Source organism: Pseudophryne corroboree, chromosome 2 (genome assembly GCF_028390025.1).
Source record: "Pseudophryne corroboree isolate aPseCor3 chromosome 2, aPseCor3.hap2, whole genome shotgun sequence".
Classification (NCBI taxonomy): Eukaryota; Metazoa; Chordata; class Amphibia; order Anura; family Myobatrachidae; genus Pseudophryne; species Pseudophryne corroboree.
The window spans coordinates 1,020,283,474-1,020,302,794 of NC_086445.1; the positions used below are offsets into that span (position 1 = coordinate 1,020,283,474).

Consider the following 19,321-nt stretch of genomic DNA (forward strand, 5'->3'; position numbering starts at 1 on the left):
TAAATTAGAAAAAAAAAAGATAATTCAATATAACAGTCTGATGTCTAAATGTTACGAATACGTATGCCAACTTGCATAGAAAATATATACAATATATATATTTTGTCATCCCCAGAGAAGAGCAGATCGTCTCCAGACCCCGTGAATGCTGAGGAGGTACAGTATATACATTTAAATATGTATGTCATATACTGTATGTGCTATCTACAGTACTTTGTTGCAATATATATGATGAAAATGCGAGTAAAACATTTAAACATAGGCACTTGTGGCAACACAGTAATAACTAGTGATGAGCGGGTTCGGTTTCTCGGAAACCGAACCCCCCCGAACTTCACCCTTTTTACACGGGTCCGAGCCATACTCGGATTCTACCGTATTGCTCGGTTAACCCGAGCGCGCCCGAACGTCATCATCCCGCTGTCGGATTCTCGCGAGATTCGGATTCTATATAAGCAGCCGCGCGTCGCCGCCATTTTCACTCGTGCATTGGAAATGTTAGGGAGAGGACGTGGCTGGCGTCCTCTACGTTTATGTTGATGCATTGCAAATATTTTGTGCTTGCTTATTACTTAATTGTGGGGACTGGGGAGCAGCTGTATAATATAGGAGGAGTACAGTGCAGAGTTTTGCTGACAGTGACCACCAGTAATACGTTGTCTGCCTGAAAAACACTCCATATCTGTGCACAGTGTGCTGCATATATCTGTGCTCACACTGCTTAATTGTGGGGACTGGGGAGCAGCTGTATTATATAGCAGGAGTACAGTGCAGAGTTTTGCTGACAGTGACCACCAGTATACGTTGTCTGCCTGAAAAACACTCCATATCTGTGCTCAGTGTGCTGCTTTATTGTGGGGACTGGGGACCACCAGTATAATATTATATAGGAGGAGTACAGTGCAGAGTTTTGCTGACCAGTGACCACCAGTATATAATATATAGCATTACGGTACAGTAGGCCACTTCTGTACCTACCTCTGTGTCGTCATTAAGTATACTATCCATCTACATTCTATACCTGTGGTGCATTTTAGTTTTGCAGTTTGCTGACACAGTGACCACCAGTATACTATATATAGCAGTACGTTACGGAAGGCCACTGCTGTACCTACCTCTGTGTCGTCATTAAGTATACTATCCATCTACATTTTATACCTGTGGTGCATTTTAGTTTTGCAGTTTGCTGACACAGTGACCACCAGTATACTATATATAGCAGTACGGTACGGAAGGCTACTGCTGTACCTACCTCTGTGTCGTCATTAAGTATACTATCCATCTACATTCTATACCTGTGGTGCATTTTAGTTTTGCAGTTTGCTGACACAGTGACCACCAGTATACTATATATAGCAGTACAGTACGGAAGGCCACTGCTGTACCTACCTCTGTGTCGTCATTAAGTATACTATCCATCTACATTCTATACCTGTGGTGCATTTTAGTTTTGCAGTTTGCTGACACAGTGACCACCAGTATATATAGCAGTACGGTACGGAAAGCCACTGCTGTACCTACCTCTGTGTCGTCATTAAGTATACTATCCATCTACATTCTATACCTGTGGTGCATTTTAGTTTTGCAGTTTACTGACACAGTGACCACCAGTATGCTATATATAGCAGTACGGTACGGAAGGCCACTGCTGTACCTACCTCTGTGTCGTCATTAAGTATACTATCCATCTACATTCTATACCTGTGGTGCATTTTAGTTTTGCAGTTTGCTGACACAGTGACCACCAGTATACTATATATAGCAGTACAGTACGGAAGGCCACTGCTGTACCTACCTCTGTGTCGTCATTAAGTATACTATCTATCTACATTCTATACCTGTGGTGCATTTTAGTTTTGCAGTTTGCTGACACAGTGACCACCAGTATACTATTTATAGCAGTACGGTACGGAAGGCCACTGCTGTACCTACCTCTGTGTTGTCATTAAGTATACTATCCATCTACATTCTATACCTGTGGTGCATTTTAGTTTTGCAGTTTGCTGACACAGTGACCACCAGTATACTATATATAGCAGTACGGTACGGAAGGCCACTGCTCTACCTACCTCTGTGTCGTCAAGTATACTATCCATCTAGATTCTATACCTGTGGTGCATTTTAGTTTTGCAGTTTGCTGACAGTGACCACCAGTATATATAGCAGTACGGTACGGAAGGCCACTGCTCTACCTACCTCTGTGTCGTCAAGTATACTATCCATCCATACCTGTGGTGCATTTCAGTTGTGCGCAGTATATATAGTAGTAGGCCATTGCTATTGATACTGTCATATAATTCCACACATTAAAAAATGGAGAACAAAAATGTGGAGGTTAAAATAGGGAAAGATCAAGATCCACTTCCACCTCGTGCTGAAGCTGCTGCCACTAGTCATGGCCGAGACGATGAAATGCCATCAACGTCGTCTGCCAAGGCCGATGCCCAATGTCATAGTAGAGAGCATGTAAAATCCAAAAAACAAAAGTTCAGTAAAATGACCCAAAAATCAAAATTGAAAGCATCTGATGAGAAGCGTAAACTTGCCAATATGCCATTTACCACACGGAGTGGCAAGGAACGGCTGAGGCCCTGGCCTATGTTCATGGCTAGTGGTTCAGATTCACATCAGGATGGAAGCACTCATCCTCTCGCTAGAAAAATGAAAAGACTTAAGCTGGCAAAAGCACAGCAAAGAACTGTGCGTTCTTCTAAATCACAAATCCCCAAGGAGAGTCCAATTGGTCGGTTGCGATGCCTGACCTTCCCAACACTGGACGGGAAGAGCTTGCACCTTCCACCATTTGCACGCCCCCTGCAAGTGCTGGAAGGAGCACCCGCAGTCCAGTTCCTGATAGTCAAATTGAAGATGTCACTGTTGAAGTACACCAGGATGAGGATATGGGTGTTGCTGGCGCTGGGGAGGAAATTGACAAGGAGGATTCTGATGGTGAGGTGGTTTGTTTAAGTCAGGCACCCGGGGAGACACCTGTTGTCCGTGGGACGAATATGGCCATTGACATGCCTGGTCAAAATACAAAAAAAATCAGCTCTTCGGTGTGGAATTATTTCAACACAAATGCGGACAACAGGTGTCGAGCCGTGTGTTGCCTTTGTCAAGCTGTAATAAGTAGGGGTAAGGACGTTAACCACCTCGGAACATCCTCCCGTATACGTCACCTGCAGCGCATTCATCATAAGTCAGTGACAAGTTCAAAAACTTTGGGTGACAGCGGAAGCAGTCCACTGACCACTAAATCCCTTCCTCTTGTAACCAAGCTCCTGCAAACCACACCACCAACTCCCTCAGTGTCAATTTCCTCCTTACCCAGGAAAGCCAATAGTCCTGCAGGCCATGTCACTGGCAAGTCTGACGAGACCTCTCCTGCCTGGGATTCCTCCGATGCATCCTTGAGTGTAACGCCTACTGCTGCTGGCGCTGCTGTTGTAGCTGCTGGGAGTCGATCGTCATCCCAGAGGGGAAGTCGGAAGACCACTTGTACTACTTCCAGTAAGCAATTGACTGTCCAACAGTCCTTTGCGAGGAAGATGAAATATCACAGCAGTCATCCTGCTGCAAAGCAGATAACTCAGGCCTTGGCAGCCTGGGCGGTGAGAAACGTGGTTCCAGTATCCACCGTTAATTCAGAGGCAACTAGAGACTTGATTGAGGTACTGTGTCCCCGGTACCAAATACCATCTAGGTTCCATTTCTCTAGGCAGGCGATACCGAAAATGTACACAGACCTCAGAAAAAGAGTCACCAGTGTCCTAAAAAATGCAGTTGTACCCAATGTCCACTTAACCACGGACATGTGGACAAGTGGAGCAGGGCAGACTCAGGACTATATGACTGTGACAGCCCACTGGGTAGATGTATTGCCTCCCGCAGCAAGAACAGCAGCGGCGGCACCAGTAGCAGCATCTCGCAAACGCCAACTCGTTCCTAGGCAGGCTACGCTTTGTATCACCGCTTTCCAGAAGAGGCACACAGCTGACAACCTCTTACGGAAACTGAGGAAGATCATCGCAGAATGGCTTACCCCAATTGGACTCTCCTGGGGATTTGTGACATCGGACAACGCCAGCAATATTGTGCGTGCATTACATCTGGGCAAATTCCAGCACGTCCCATGTTTTGCACATACATTGAATTTGGTGGTGCAGAATTATTTAAAAAACGACAGGGGCGTGCAAGAGATGCTGTCGGTGGCCCGAAGAATTGCGGGCCACTTTCGGCATTCAGCCACCGTGTACAGAAGACTGGAGCACCACCAAACAGTCCTGAACCTGCCCTGCCATCATCTGAAGCAAGAGGTGGTAACGAGGTGAAATTCAACCCTCTATATGCTTCAGAGGATGGAGGAGCAGCAAAAGGCCATTCAAGCCTATACATCTGCCAACGATATAGGCAAAGGAGGGGGAATGCACCTGACTCAAGCGCAGTGGAGAATGATTTCAACGTTGTGCAAGGTTCTGCAACCCTTTGAACTTGCCACACGTGAAGTCAGTTCAGACACTGCCAGCCTGAGTCAGGTCATTCCCCTCATCAGGCTTTTGCAGAAGAAGCTGGAGACATTGAAGGAGGAGCTAAAACAGAGCAATTCCGCTAGGCATGTGGGACTTGTGGATGGAGCCCTTAATTCGCTTAACCAGGATTCACGGGTGGTCAATCTGTTGAAATCAGAGCACTACATTTTGGCCACCGTGCTCGATCCTAGATTTAAAACCTACGTAGGATCTCTCTTTCCGGCAGACACAAGTCTGCAGAGGTTCAAAGACCTGCTGGTGAGAAAATTGTCAAGTCAAGCGGAACGTGACCCGTCAACATCTCCTCCTTCACATTCTCCCGCAACTGGGGGTGCGAGGAAAAGGCTAAGAATTCCGAGCCCACCCGCTGGCGGTGATGCAGGGCAGTCTGGGGCGAGTGCTGACATCTGGTCCGAACTGAAGGACCTGCCAACGATTACTGACATGTCGTCTACTGTCACTGCTTATGATTCTCTCACCATTGAAAGAATGGTGGAGGATTATATGAGTGACCGCATCCAAGTAGGCACGTCAGACAGTCCGTACGTATACTGGCAGGAAAAAGAGGCGATTTGGAGGCCCTTGCACAAACTGGCTTTATTCTACCTAAGTTGCCCTCCCTCCAGTGTGTACTCCGAAAGAGTGTTTAGTGCAGCCGCTCACCTTGTCAGCAATCGGCGTACGAGGTTACTTCCAGAAAATGTGGAGAAGATGATGTTCATCAAAATGAATTATAATCAATTCCTCCGTGGAGACATTCACCAGCAATTGCCTCCAGAAAGTACACAGGGATCTGAGATGGTGGATTCCAGTGAGGACGAATTAATAATCTGTGAGGAGGGGGATGTACACAGTGAAAGGGGTGAGGAATCGGAGGATGATGATGAGGAGGACATCTTGCCTCTGTAGAGCCAGTTTGTGCAAGGAGAGATTGATTGCTTCTTTTTTGGTGGGGGCCCAAACCAACCAGTCATTTCAGTCACAGTCGTGTGGCAGACCCTGTCGCTGAAATGATGGGTTCGTTAAAGTGTGCATGTCCTGTTTATACAACATAAGGGTGGGTGGGAGGGCCCAAGGACAATTCCATCTTGTACCTCTATTTCTTTCATTTTTCTTTGCATCATGTGCTGTTTGGGGACAATTTTTTTGAAGTGCCATCCTGTCTGACACTGCAGTGCCACTCCTAGATGGGCCAGGTGTTTCTGTCGGCCACTTGTGTCGCTTAGCTTAGTCACACACCGACCTTGGTGCGCCTCTTTTTTTCTTTGCATCATGTGCTGTTTGGGGACAATTTTATTGAAGTGCCATCCTGTCTGACACTGCAGTGCCACTCCTAGATGGGCCAGGTGTTTGTGTCGGCCACTTGTGTCGCTTAGCTAAGTCACACAGCGACCTTGGTGCGCCTCTTTTTTTCTTTGCATCATGTGCTGTTTGGGGACAATTTTTTTGAAGTGCCATCCTGTCTGACACTGCAGTGCCACTCCTAGATGGGCCAGGTGTTTGTGTCGGCCACTTGTGTCGCTTAGCTTAGTCACACAGCGACCTTGGTGCGCCTCTTTTTTTCTTTGCATCATGTGCTGTTTGGGGACAATTTTTTTGAAGTGCCATCCTGTCTGACACTGCAGTGCCACTTCTAGATGGGCCCGGTGTTTGTGTAATAACTAGTGATGTGCACCAGAAATTTTTCGGGTTTTTTGTTTTGGTTTTGGGTTCGGTTCCGCGGCCGTGTTTTGGATTCGGACGCGTTTTGGCAAAACCTCCCTGAAATTTTTTTGTCGGATTCGGGTCTGTTTTCGATTCGGGTGTTTTTTTTACAAAAAACCCTCAAAAACAGCTTAAATCATAGAATTTGTGGGTCATTTTGATGCCATAGTATTAATAACCTCAATAACCATAATTTCCACTCATTTCCAGTCTATTCTGAACACCTCACACCTCACAATATTATTTTTAGTCCTAAAATTTGCACCGAGGTCGCTGGATGACTAAGCTAAGCGACCCAAGTGGCCGACACAAACACCTGGCCCATCTAGGAGTGGCACTGCAGTGTCAGACAGGATGGCAGATTAAAAAAATTGTCTCCAAACAGCACATGATGCAAAGAAAAAAAGAGGCGCAATGAGGTAGCTGTGTGACTAAGCTAAGCGACCCAAGTGGCCGACACAAACACCTGGCCCATCTAGGAGTGGCACTGCAGTGTCAGACAGGATGGCAGATTAAAAAAATTGTCCCCAAACAGCACATGATGCAAAGAAAAAAAGAGGCGCAATGAGGTGGCTGTGTAACTAAGCTAAGCGACCCAAGTGGCCGACACAAACACCTGGCCCATCTAGGAGTGGCACTGCAGTGTCAGAGAGGATGGCAGATTAAAAAAATTGTCCCCAAACAGCACATGATGCAAAGAAAAAAAGAGGCGCAATGAGGTAGCTGTGTGACTAAGCTAAGCGACCCAAGTGGCCGAAACAAACACCTGGCCCATCTAGGAGTGGCACTGCAGTGTCAGACAGGATGGCACTTCAAAAAATAGTCCCCAAACAGCACACAAAAACTTAAATGCACCACAGGTATGGATGGATAGTATACTTGACGACACAGAGGTAGGTAGAGCAGTAGCCTACTGTACCGTACTGCTATATATTATATACTGGTGGTCAGCAAAATTCTGCACTGTCCTACTACTATATATATACTGCACTCAAAAACTTAAATGCACTACAGGTATGGATGGATAGTATACTTGACGACACAGAGGTAGGTAGAGCAGTGGCCTACTGTACCGTACTGCTATATATTATATACTGGTGGTCAGCAAAATTATGCACTATCCTACTACTATATATATACTGCGCACAAAAACTTAAATGCACTACAGGTATGGATGGATAGTATACTTGACGACACAGAGGTAGAGCAGTGGACTACTGTACCGTACTGCTATATATTATATACTGGTGGTCAGCAAAATTATGCACTGTCTTACTACTATATATATACTAGAGATGAGCGCCTGAAATTTTTCGGGTTTTGTGTTTTGGTTTTGGGTTCGGTTCCGCGGCCGTGTTTTGGGTTCGAACGCGTTTTGGCAAAACCTCACCGAATTTTTTTTGTCGGATTCGGGTGTGTTTTGGATTCGGGTGTTTTTTTCAAAGAACACTAAAAAACAGCTTAAATCATAGAATTTGGGGGTCATTTTGATCCCAAAGTATTATTAACCTCAAAAACCATAATTTACACTCATTTTCAGTCTATTCTGAATACCTCACACCTCACAATATTATTTTTAGTCCTAAAATTTGCACCGAGGTCGCTGTGTGAGTAAGATAAGCGACCCTAGTGGCCGACACAAACACCGGGCCCATCTAGGAGTGGCACTGCAGTGTCACGCAGGATGTCCCTTCCAAAAAACCCTCCCCAAACAGCACATGACGCAAAGAAAAAAAGAGGCGCAATGAGGTAGCTGTGTGAGTAAGATTAGCGACCCTAGTGGCCGACACAAACACCGGGCCCATCTAGGAGTGGCACTGCAGTGTCACGCAGGATGGCCCTTCCAAAAAACCCTCCCCAAACAGCACATGACGCAAAGAAAAAAAGAGGCGCAATGAGGTAGCTGTGTGAGTAAGATTAGCGACCCTAGTGGCCGACACAAACACCGGGCCCATCTAGGAGTGGCACTGCAGTGTCACGCAGGATGTCCCTTCCAAAAAACCCTCCCCAAACAGCACATGACGCAAAGAAAAAAAGAGGCGCAATGAGGTAGCTGACTGTGTGAGTAAGATTAGCGACCCTAGTGGCCGACACAAACACCGGGCCCATTTAGGAGTGGCACTGCAGTGTCACGCAGGATGTCCCTTCCAAAAAACCCTCCCCAATCAGCACATGATGCAAAGAAAAAGAAAAGAAAAAAGAGGTGCAAGATGGAATTGTCCTTGGGCCCTCCCACCCACCCTTATGTTGTATAAACAAAACAGGACATGCACACTTTAACCAACCCATCATTTCAGTGACAGGGTCTGCCACACGACTGTGACTGATATGACGGGTTGGTTTGGACCCCCCCCAAAAAAGAAGCAATTAATCTCTCCTTGCACAAACTGGCTCTACAGAGGCAAGATGTCCACCTCATCATCACCCTCCGATATATCACCGTGTACATCCCCCTCCTCACAGATTATCAATTCGTCCCCACTGGAATCCACCATCTCAGCTCCCTGTGTACTTTGTGGAGGCAATTGCTGCTGGTCAATGTCTCCGCGGAGGAATTGATTATAATTCATTTTAATGAACATCATCTTCTCCACATTTTCTGGATGTAACCTCGTACGCCGATTGCTGACAAGGTGAGCGGCGGCACTAAACACTCTTTCGGAGTACACACTTGTGGGAGGGCAACTTAGGTAGAATAAAGCCAGTTTGTGCAAGGGCCTCCAAATTGCCTCTTTTTCCTGCCAGTATAAGTACGGACTGTGTGACGTGCCTACTTGGATGCGGTCACTCATATAATCCTCCACCATTCTATCAATGTTGAGAGAATCATATGCAGTGACAGTAGACGACATGTCCGTAATCGTTGTCAGGTCCTTCAGTCCGGACCAGATGTCAGCATCAGCAGTCGCTCCAGACTGCCCTGCATCACCGCCAGCAGGTGGGCTCGGAATTCTGAGCCTTTTCCTCGCACCCCCAGTTGCGGGAGAATGTGAAGGAGGAGATGTTGACAGGTCGCGTTCCGCTTGACTTGACAATTTTGTCACCAGCAGGTCTTTCAACCCCAGCAGACTTGTGTCTGCCGGAAAGAGAGATCCAAGGTAGGCTTTAAATCTAGGATCGAGCACGGTGGCCAAAATGTAGTGCTCTGATTTCAACAGATTGACCACCCGTGAATCCTTGTTAAGCGAATTAAGGGCTTCATCCACAAGTCCCACATGCCTAGCGGAATCGCTCCGTGTTAGCTCCTCCTTCAATGTCTCCAGCTTCTTCTGCAAAAGCCTGATGAGGGGAATGACCTGACTCAGGCTGGCAGTGTCTGAACTGACTTCACGTGTGGCAAGTTCAAAGGGCATCAGAACCTTGCACAACGTTGAAATCATTCTCCACTGCGCTTGAGACAGGTGCATTCCACCTACTATATCGTGCTCAATTGTATAGGCTTGAATGGCCTTTTGCTGCTCCTCCAACCTCTGAAGCATATAGAGGGTTGAATTCTACCTCGTTACCACTTCTTGCTTCAGATGATGGCAGGGCAGGTTCAGTAGTTTTTGGTGGTGCTCCAGTCTTCTGTACGTGGTGCCTGTACGCCGAAAGTGTCCCGCAATTCTTCTGGCCACCGACAGCATCTCTTGCACGCCCCTGTCGTTTTTTTAAAAATTCTGCACCACCAAATTCAAGGTATGTGCAAAACATGGGACGTGCTGGAATTTGCCCATATTTAATGCACACACAATATTGCTGGCGTTGTCCGATGCCACAAATCCACAGGAGAGTCCAATTGGGGTAAGCCATTCCGCGATGATCTTCCTCAGTTGCCGTAAGAGGTTTTCAGCTGTGTGCGTATTCTGGAAAGCGGTGATACAAAGCGTAGCCTGCCTAGGAAAGAGTTGGCGTTTGCGAGATGCTGCTACTGGTGCCGCCGCTGCTGTTCTTGCGGCGGGAGTCCATACATCTACCCAGTGGGCTGTCACAGTCATATAGTCCTGACCCTGCCCTGCTCCACTTGTCCACATGTCCGTGGTTAAGTGGACATTGGGTACAACTGCATTTTTTAGGACACTGGTGAGTCTTTTTCTGACGTCCGTGTACATTCTCGGTATCGCCTGCCTAGAGAAGTGGAACCTAGATGGTATTTGGTAACGGGGGCACACTGCCTCAATAAATTGTCTAGTTCCCTGTGAACTAACGGCGGATACCGGACGCACGTCTAACACCAACATAGTTGTCAAGGCCTCAGTTATCCGCTTTGCAGCAGGATGACTGCTGTGATATTTCATCTTCCTCGCAAAGGACTGTTGGACAGTCAATTGCTTACTGGAAGTAGTACAAGTGGGCTTACGACTTCCCCTCTGGGATGACCATCGACTCCCAGCAGCAACAACAGCAGCGCCAGCAGCAGTAGGCGTTACACGCAAGGATGCATTGGAGGAATCCCAGGCAGGAGAGGACTCGTCAGAATTGCCAGTGACATGGCCTGCAGGACTATTGGCATTCCTGGGGAAGGAGGAAATTGACACTGAGGGAGTTGGTGGGGTGGTTTGCGTGAGCTTGGTTACAAGAGGAAGGGATTTACTGGTCAGTGGACTGCTACCGCTGTCGCCCAAAGTTTTTGAACTTGTCACTGACTTATTATGAATGCGCTGCAGGTGACGTATAAGGGAGGATGTTCCGAGGTGGTTAACGTCCTTACCCCTACTTATTACAGCTTGACAAAGGCAACACACGGCTTGACACCTGTTGTCCGCTTTTCTGTTGAAATACCTCCACACTGAAGAGCTAATTTTTTTGGTATTTTCACCAGGCATGTCAACGGCCATATTCCTCCCACGGACAACAGGTGTCTCCCCGGGTGCCTGACTTAAACAAACCACCTCACCATCAGAATCCTCCTGGTCAATTTCCTCCCCAGCGCCAGCAACACCCATATCCTCCTCATCCTGGTGTACTTCAACATCTTCATCTTCAATCTGACTATCAGGAACTGGACTGCGGGTGCTCCTTCCAGCACTTGCAGGGGGCGTGCAAATGGTGGAAGGCGCATGCTCTTCACGTCCAGTGTTGGGAAGGTCAGGCATCGCAACCGACACAATTGGACTCTCCTTGTGGATTTGGGATTTCGAAGAACGCACAGTTCTTTGCGGTGCTTTTGCCAGCTTGAGTCTTTTCAGTTTTCTAGCGAGAGGCTGAGTGCTTCCATCCTCATGTGAAGCTGAACCACTAGCCATGAACATAGGCCAGGGCCTCAGCCGTTCCTTGCCACTCCGTGTGGTAAATGGCATATTGGCAAGTTTACGCTTCTCCTCCGACAATTTTATTTTAGGTTTTGGAGTCCTTTTTTTACTTATATTTGGTGTTTTGGATTTGACATGCTCTGTACTATGACATTGGGCATCGGCCTTGGCAGACGACGTTGCTGGCATTTCATCGTCTCGGCCATGACTAGTGGCAGCAGCTTCAGCACGAGGTGGAAGTGGATCTTGATCTTTCCCTAATTTTGGAACCTCAACATTTTTGTTCTCCATATTTTAATAGGCACAACTAAAAGGCACCTCAGGTAAACAATGGAGATGGATACTAGTATACAATTATGTACTGCCTGCCGAGTGCAGACACAGAGGTAGCCACAGCCGTGAACTACCGTACTGTACTGTGTCTGCTGCTAATATAGACTGGTTGATAAAGAGATGTCTATGTAACTATGTATGTATAAAGAAGAAAGAAAAAAAAACCACGGTTAGGTGGTATACAATTATGGACGGACTGCCTGCCGAGTGCAGACACAGAGGTAGCCACAGCCGTGAACTACCGTACTGTACTGTGTCTGCTGCTAATATAGACTGGTTGATAAAGAGATGTCTATGTAACTATGTATGTATAAAGATGAAAGAAAAAAAAACCACGGTTAGGTGGTATACAATTATGGACGGACTGCCTGCCGAGTGCAGACACAGAGGTAGCCACAGCCGTGAACTACCGTACTGTACTGTGTCTGCTGCTAATATAGACTGGTTGATAAAGAGATGTCGTAGTAGTATGTATGTATAAAGAAGAAAAAAAAACCACGGTTAGGTGGTATACAATTATGGACGGACTGCCTGCCGAGTGCAGACACAGAGGTAGCCACAGCCGTGAACTACCGTACTGTGTCTGCTGCGACTGGATGATAAATGATATAAAAAATATATATATATCACTACTGCAGCCGGACAGGTATATATTATATATTATATAATGACGGACCTGCTGGACACTGTCTGTCAGCAGAATGAGTTTTATTTTTATAGAATAAAAAAAACAACAACACACAAGTGAAGTCACACGACGAGTGTTTAACTTTTTCAGGCAATCACAATATAAGTATACTACTAACTATACTGGTGGTCAGTGTGGTCAGGTCACTGGTCAGTCACACTGGCAGTGGCACTCCTGCAGCAAAAGTGTGCACTGTTTAATTTTAATATAATATTATGTACTCCTGGCTCCTGCTATAACCTATAACTGGCACTGCAGTGCTCCCCAGTCTCCCCCACAATTATAAGCTGTGTGAGCTGAGCAGTCAGACAGATATATAATATATATAGATGATGCAGCACACTGGGCTGAGCCTGAGCAGTGCACACAGATATGGTATGTGACTGAGTCACTGTGTGTATCGCTTTTTTCAGGCAGAGAACGGATATATTAAATAAACTGCACTGTCTGGTGGTCACTCACTATATAATATTATGTACTCCTGGCTCCTGCTATAACCTATAACTGGCACTGCAGTGCTCCCCAGTCTCCCCCACAATTATAAGCTGTGTGAGCTGAGCAGTCAGACAGATATATAATATATATAGATGATGCAGCACACTGGGCTGAGCCTGAGCAGTGCACACAGATATGGTATGTGACTGAGTCACTGTGTGTATCGCTTTTTTCAGGCAGAGAACGGATATATTAAATAAACTGCACTGTCTGGTGGTCACTCACTAGTAAACTCTCTGCACTCTCTACACTTCTACAGTACTCCTCCTAGTCCTAAGCTCCAGTAAATCTCTCTCTCTTATAATCTAAATGGAGAGGACGCCAGCCACGTCCTCTCCCTATCAATCTCAATGCACGTGTGAAAATGGCGGCGACGCGCGGCTCCTTATATAGAATCCGAGTCTCGCGATAGAATCCGAGCCTCGCGAGAATCCGACAGCGTCATGATGACGTTCGGGCGCGCTCGGGTTAACCGAGCAAGGCGGGAAGATCCGAGTCGCTCGGACCCGTGAAAAAAAACATGAAGTTCGGGCGGGTTCGGATTCAGAGAAACCGAACCCGCTCATCTCTAATATATACTGCGCACAACTTAAATGCACCACAGGTATGGATGGATAGTATACTTGACGACACAGAGGTAGGTAGAGCAGTGGCCTACTGTACCGTACTGCTATATATTATACACAGGTGGTCAGCAAAATTATGCACTGTCCTCCTACTATATATATACTGTGCAAAACTTAAATGCACCACAGGTATGGATGGATAGTATAATTGACGACACAGAGGTAGGTAGAGCAGTGGCCTACTGTACCGTACTGCTATATATTATATACTGGTGGTCAGCAAAATTATGCACTGTACTCCTACTATATATACTACAATGCAGCACAGATATGGAGCGTTTTTCAGGCAGAGAACGTATAATACTGGTGGTCACTGGTCACTGGTCAGCAAAACTCGGCACTGTACTCCTCCTATATAATACTGGTGGTTCCCAGTCCCCACAATAAAGCAGTGTGAGCACAGATATTTGCAGCACACTGAGCACAGATATGGAGCGTTTTTCAGGCAGAGAACGTATAATACTGGTGGTCACTGGTCAGCAAAACTCTGCACTGTACTCCTCCTATATAATACTGGTGGTCCCCAGTCCCCACAATAAAGCAATGTGAGCACAGATATTTGCAGCACACTGAGCACAGATATGGAGCGTTTTTCAGGCAGAGAACGTAGATATTTGCAGCACACTGAGCACAGATATTTGCAGCACACTGAGCACAGATATTTGCAGCACACTGAACACAGAAACTGAGAGGACGCCAGCCACGTCCTCTCACGATCATCTCCAATGCATGAGTGAAAATGGCGGCGACGCGCGGCCCCTTATATAGAATACGAATCTCGCGAGAATCCGACAGCGGGATGATGACGTTCGGGCGCGCTCGGGTTAACCGAGCAAGGCGGGAAGATTCGAATCTGCCTCGGACCCGTGTAAAATGGGTGACATTCGGGGGGGTTCGGATTCCGAGGAACCGAACCCGCTCATCACTAGTAATAACTGAATGTCCACATCCCTATTGCTCAACCAGCTTGCTGTAGTTTATTCAGGTTTTTCAGGATGGCACATAAAGTGTTAGCAATGGTTCCAGTGTCCCACCAGTTAAATATTCCTGTGACCCTGTCACTGACTATACACTGGTCACCTAGCTAGTGGCCGGCCAGCTAGTCCACCATCATTCGCCCCGCCCCTAACACAAAACGACTTTTACCTCCTCCCCGAGCACTCGCCATCTAATTATAACACCCATGTGATGCACCTGTGCAGTTGTGCTGTGTGTACGGAATTAATCCTGTCTTCACACATGAGACTGCAGACTCCCACAGAAAGCATTCACATCTTTCACAAGAGACTGGGACAAACTACTCTGTTTGTTATAAACTCCTCACCTTAGTTTCACCAACCTAGGTTAAGCAGACCAGTGCCGTAACTAGACATTTTAGCGCTGTGTGCAAGAAACAGCATCGGCACCCCCTACACCATAGATAAAACAGGGCCAATGCGCGCCGCAGGTGCACGCCAAAAATATAGGGGCATGGCTTCATGGGGAAGGGGCGTGACCACAGAGCTCCCTTTTACGCATTACGGTAGGCAGAGTCCGCCTTTTACGCAGTACGGCAGGCAGAGTCCCCTTTTACGCAGTACGGCAGGCAAAGTCCCCCTTTTTACACATTACAGCAGCAGAGTCCCCCTTTTTTACACATTACGGCAGGCAGAGTCCCCGTTTTTTACACATTAGGCAGGTAGAGTCCCCCTTTTTACACATTACAGCAGGCAGAATCCCCTTTTACACATTACAGCAGGCAGAGTCCCCTTTTACACAGTACGGCAGGCAGAGTCCCCCTTTTACACAGTACGACAGGCAGAGTCCCTCTTTTACACATTACGGCAGCAGAGTCCCCCTTTTTACACATTATGGCAGCAGAGTCCCCCTTTTTACACATTATGGCAGCAGAGTCCGCCTTTTTTACACATTACGGCAGCAGTTTTTTACACATGGGGGTGTGTGAGTCCCCTATTTACACATTACAGCAGAGTGTGTGTGTGTGTGTGTGTGTGTGTGTGTGTGTGTGTGTGTGTGTGTGTGTGTGTGTGTGTGTGTGTGTGTGTCTCTCTCATCTGGGTGGGGGGCATCCAGGGCTTCCACAGGGGCACACACCAGGAACTGCCGCCTGGCACTCCCTCTCCCATGCACAGGCGGCGGGTCTCACTGACGGAATAACGGGACGGGGTGTGTGCTGCCACATAGTGCATGCAGCACCGGTCCCCGGTGCTAATTCAGACTTGATCGCTGCTGTGCTTAAATTGTACTAATTTCTGAGGCCTGCAACCTGCGTTAGTGCTCCCACTGCCTTGCACAGGCGATGGCGGCGGGTCTCAGTGACGGATAACGGGAGGGGATGGTGTACTGCCACATAGCACCTGCGGCACCGCTCCCCGTCCCTTGCACAGCGGCGGCGGTGAGGTTTCCAGTACTACTGAGTACTGACTCACTGGACATGTGGGTCGTGGGGGGGGGGAGGGGTGTGTGCTCTCAGTGCATTTGCGCTGTGGGCAAGGCACCATCGGCACACATCTAGTTACGGCCCTGAAACAGACATTGTCTGTGGCAAAGTGCCCTTTTGCCCCACTACATAAATATCCCTGTCTTCTTTACTTTGCTTGAGTTTCTCCCTAAAAACTGAATTCTGGAAATAAGTAAATTCTTGTACGTTTTTCTGCAGGTCGTGTTTATAGCTGAACCAGAAAATCCCAAGAACTGCCCACACCAGACTGACGTAGTGTGCTCAAGTCCATTGGAGGCTGAATTTACTGCCGTGTCCACTGAAGTCACCTATGACAATGCTCACCTGGGTTACAGCAGGTCCACCACGCTTAATGCTCCCGAGACGCCAACAAATGAGGAGTCCATTGTCTATGCGGATCTAAACCATGAAGCCAAAAGGAAGACTTTTCAGTGTGAGGATGGCTGTGATGTTGAGTACAGTACGTGGCGTTGACTGTGAGAAAGCAAAAAACATTGGTTGCATTCATTGTATGTGTGGCGTTCAGGGCGGAGGCCTGCTGTGTTTGAATATCAAAGTGCGCCAAGGGTGGGTTTGGTAAGCGACTCTGCTGAATCCTAAAGGAGAACTCCGCATTTACAGAAACACTGCCGTCCAGGCTGATTTACTAACAGTATCTTTTTTGCAGTGAAAAGGACAACAGATCTGCTGTGTAGATGCATTGTCCCCAATGTCCCTTGAGCCAAACAGCAGATTTGAATGGAAGATAAACCCGAGTGTTGCTGGAGTTTCCCTTTAACGGTTGTTGTTATAAACAGGGGCAGATGTACTTAGCCTTTAACAGTGACAACATATAAAGAGATAAAGTACCAGCCAATCAGCTCCTAGCTGCCATGTTGCAGGCTGTGTTTGAAAAATAACAGGAGCTGGTTGGTTGGTACTTTATCTCTCTTCACTTTATCACAGTTGAAGGCTGAGTGCATCTCCCTCACAGTATATTATAATTCCGGGTAATGGAACATTTGCTAATGTTGGAGACATAGGTTCTTTATCGTTAAGAAATATTACAAATATTGAATGTAAGAATTGTGTATAATGGACAGTGATAATGGACAGTGGCAGACGCAGGTTCTCCATCTGAACATAGAGTCCTGTGTGAACGGTTCTGCATCTCTGGGTGTAGTCGCTGTATGTGACATGCCTTTGACATGCCCACATCTAGCTATCCACCACCTGATCGCACGCTGCAGTTCTTTGCAGCGCAGTGTTCAGCGGCAGGCACATGCCAGATGGACGACGGCCGTCGTTGCTTAGCGATCAGGCAGAGGCGGTCGCTGAGTGGGAGGGTGCAACATGGCGGCGTTTGGCCGCCATTTTCAGGGTGCAGTCCGGCCGACGCATGCGTGGCAGGACAGCCCGGGGGGGGGGGGGGGCCGCAGCGGCTGCGTGATGTCACGCGCAGCCGCTGGGACCCGGGCAGCAACAAGTAACTCCCGGCCAGCTGCAGGAGCTACGCTGGCTGGGAGCTACTCAACAAGTACAAAAACATGGCCGCTGGGCGATGCTTTTGTACTTGTGCGGGGAGTGGTGGCCTGACATGCACAGCTACGATCAACTCGGAATGAGGGCCAAAATCCACTCTCCCTGCATCCAAATTCGTCCTGAGTCTCAATCAGGACGCATGCAGGGCCCACCATGAGCAGCCACGGGCCCGGGTACGGAGGCTGGCATGGTCAAATCCTGGGATAGCATATCTGACAGTTACCCACTTTTCTCTCTCTCTCTCTCTCTCTCTCTCTCTCTCTCCCCCTTCCCAATTAGTTAAGTGTCTTAGAAGGTAACAGCGGAACATGTGGTTAGCGTACGGCGTGGTTTGAATTGTCTGCTACATAATGCTACTTCCTTCGTGGCATCGCGTGGCAAATTTAGACTTTACCGTAGCAATTTAACCTCCTGCACTGGATACTTAGGGCAGAAAATAAACAGTATATTAACAGTCAAATATGGACATCACTCATTAGAAGCCTACACATGCCACATACATACACACACACACACACACACACACACACACACGGGCACTTACTGTATATTACAGGCTGGAATAATCTTAAGCAAGAGGTGAGAAACAGTATGTGTAAGTGCTTTATATCAAGTACAAGGCAGCAAAAAAACCAACAATAATAGTGTGCCAATGATCTTATCAGCGATCAGGGGGTGTCCATACATTCATAGTAACTGCAAGACACATCCAGAAACAAGTCAGCACTGAGATTTTAAAGTGACAGGAATACACATGTATTACGTAGTGCTGACTGGCAGAGGGCCTCATTTGCTTACTAGGAATGCATCGTATGAATGAGCGGACTGTCATTAAGTGTGTGCGTGCGTGCACTGTTACTGCCATCTTGCCCAATGAACCTACACACCCTGGTGGACATTTGGATGCATTTCCACAAACTGAGATGCCTGGCGGGACCAAAGCTGATTCGACTCTTTGCAAATGACTCCCAGAGAAGCCCACATGGAGCATAGGGGGCACTTGTGGACCACCGGCTACAGCTATGGCTGCATTTGTTGGCAAGTCATTTCCTTTGCACTGGATTAGTTTCCCTGACTGGACACGACTAAGACTTACCTCGATTCAGCTGCGGCTACACAAACATCTCATTTACTGCATGACAGAACAGGGGATGCCCCGTAGTTATTATGGGCATTGGTGCAACACTGTGTGCTCTGTATAGTAGTAAAAAAACTGTGCTGCACTCTCAAACCTTTTACTGGTAGTAGAAGAACTGTGCCATATGCTGATTTGTAGCCGACTTCTCTGTACTACAATACTGCAGTAATGGTGAGCTCCCCAGGTACTTGATTACCTGTATGTATCCTGAGAATAGACCTGCAATGTTTTCTAGTTACAGTATATTTATATTTATGGAGAATAACACAAGTTATCTTTTCCTTTGATCAATGCTAATGAGCAAATGAATAAATGATTGTAATTTAAAATACTAATAAAAAACTGATGATTGTAACTTACATATGGAAACATTAGAAATGGTCTTTTGCGTATTAATGTGTAAGCCTGTATAGACCTAAGAAGAATGAGCACTGATTTAATCAGGAGATTTATCAAACAGTCAAAAGAGAGCAAGTGGGGATGTTGCCCCTTACAACCAATCAGATTCTATTTAGCATTATTCTAGTACATTTGATCCAAGGTTCCTTTGTAGAAGGTTTGATAAATGTCATCCTTGAGGGGGTGGTGTATCGAT

The 19,321-nt window shown here is 47.1% G+C and overlaps 1 protein-coding gene across 1 annotated transcript in view; it reads left to right on the top strand.

Moving 5' to 3' along the window:
* Window positions 1–19,085, top strand: part of LOC135050308 (uncharacterized) — a 135,515-nt gene extending 116,430 nt beyond the window's left edge. Inside the window, exons 5-6 of the mRNA XM_063956710.1 lie at window positions 116–156; window positions 16,266–19,085. Coding sequence (XP_063812780.1) covers window positions 116–156; window positions 16,266–16,541 — 317 coding nt within the window. The 3' untranslated portion in view covers window positions 16,542–19,085. The remainder of the gene's footprint in view (window positions 1–115; window positions 157–16,265) is intronic.
* Window positions 19,086–19,321: the final 236 nt, after the last annotated feature.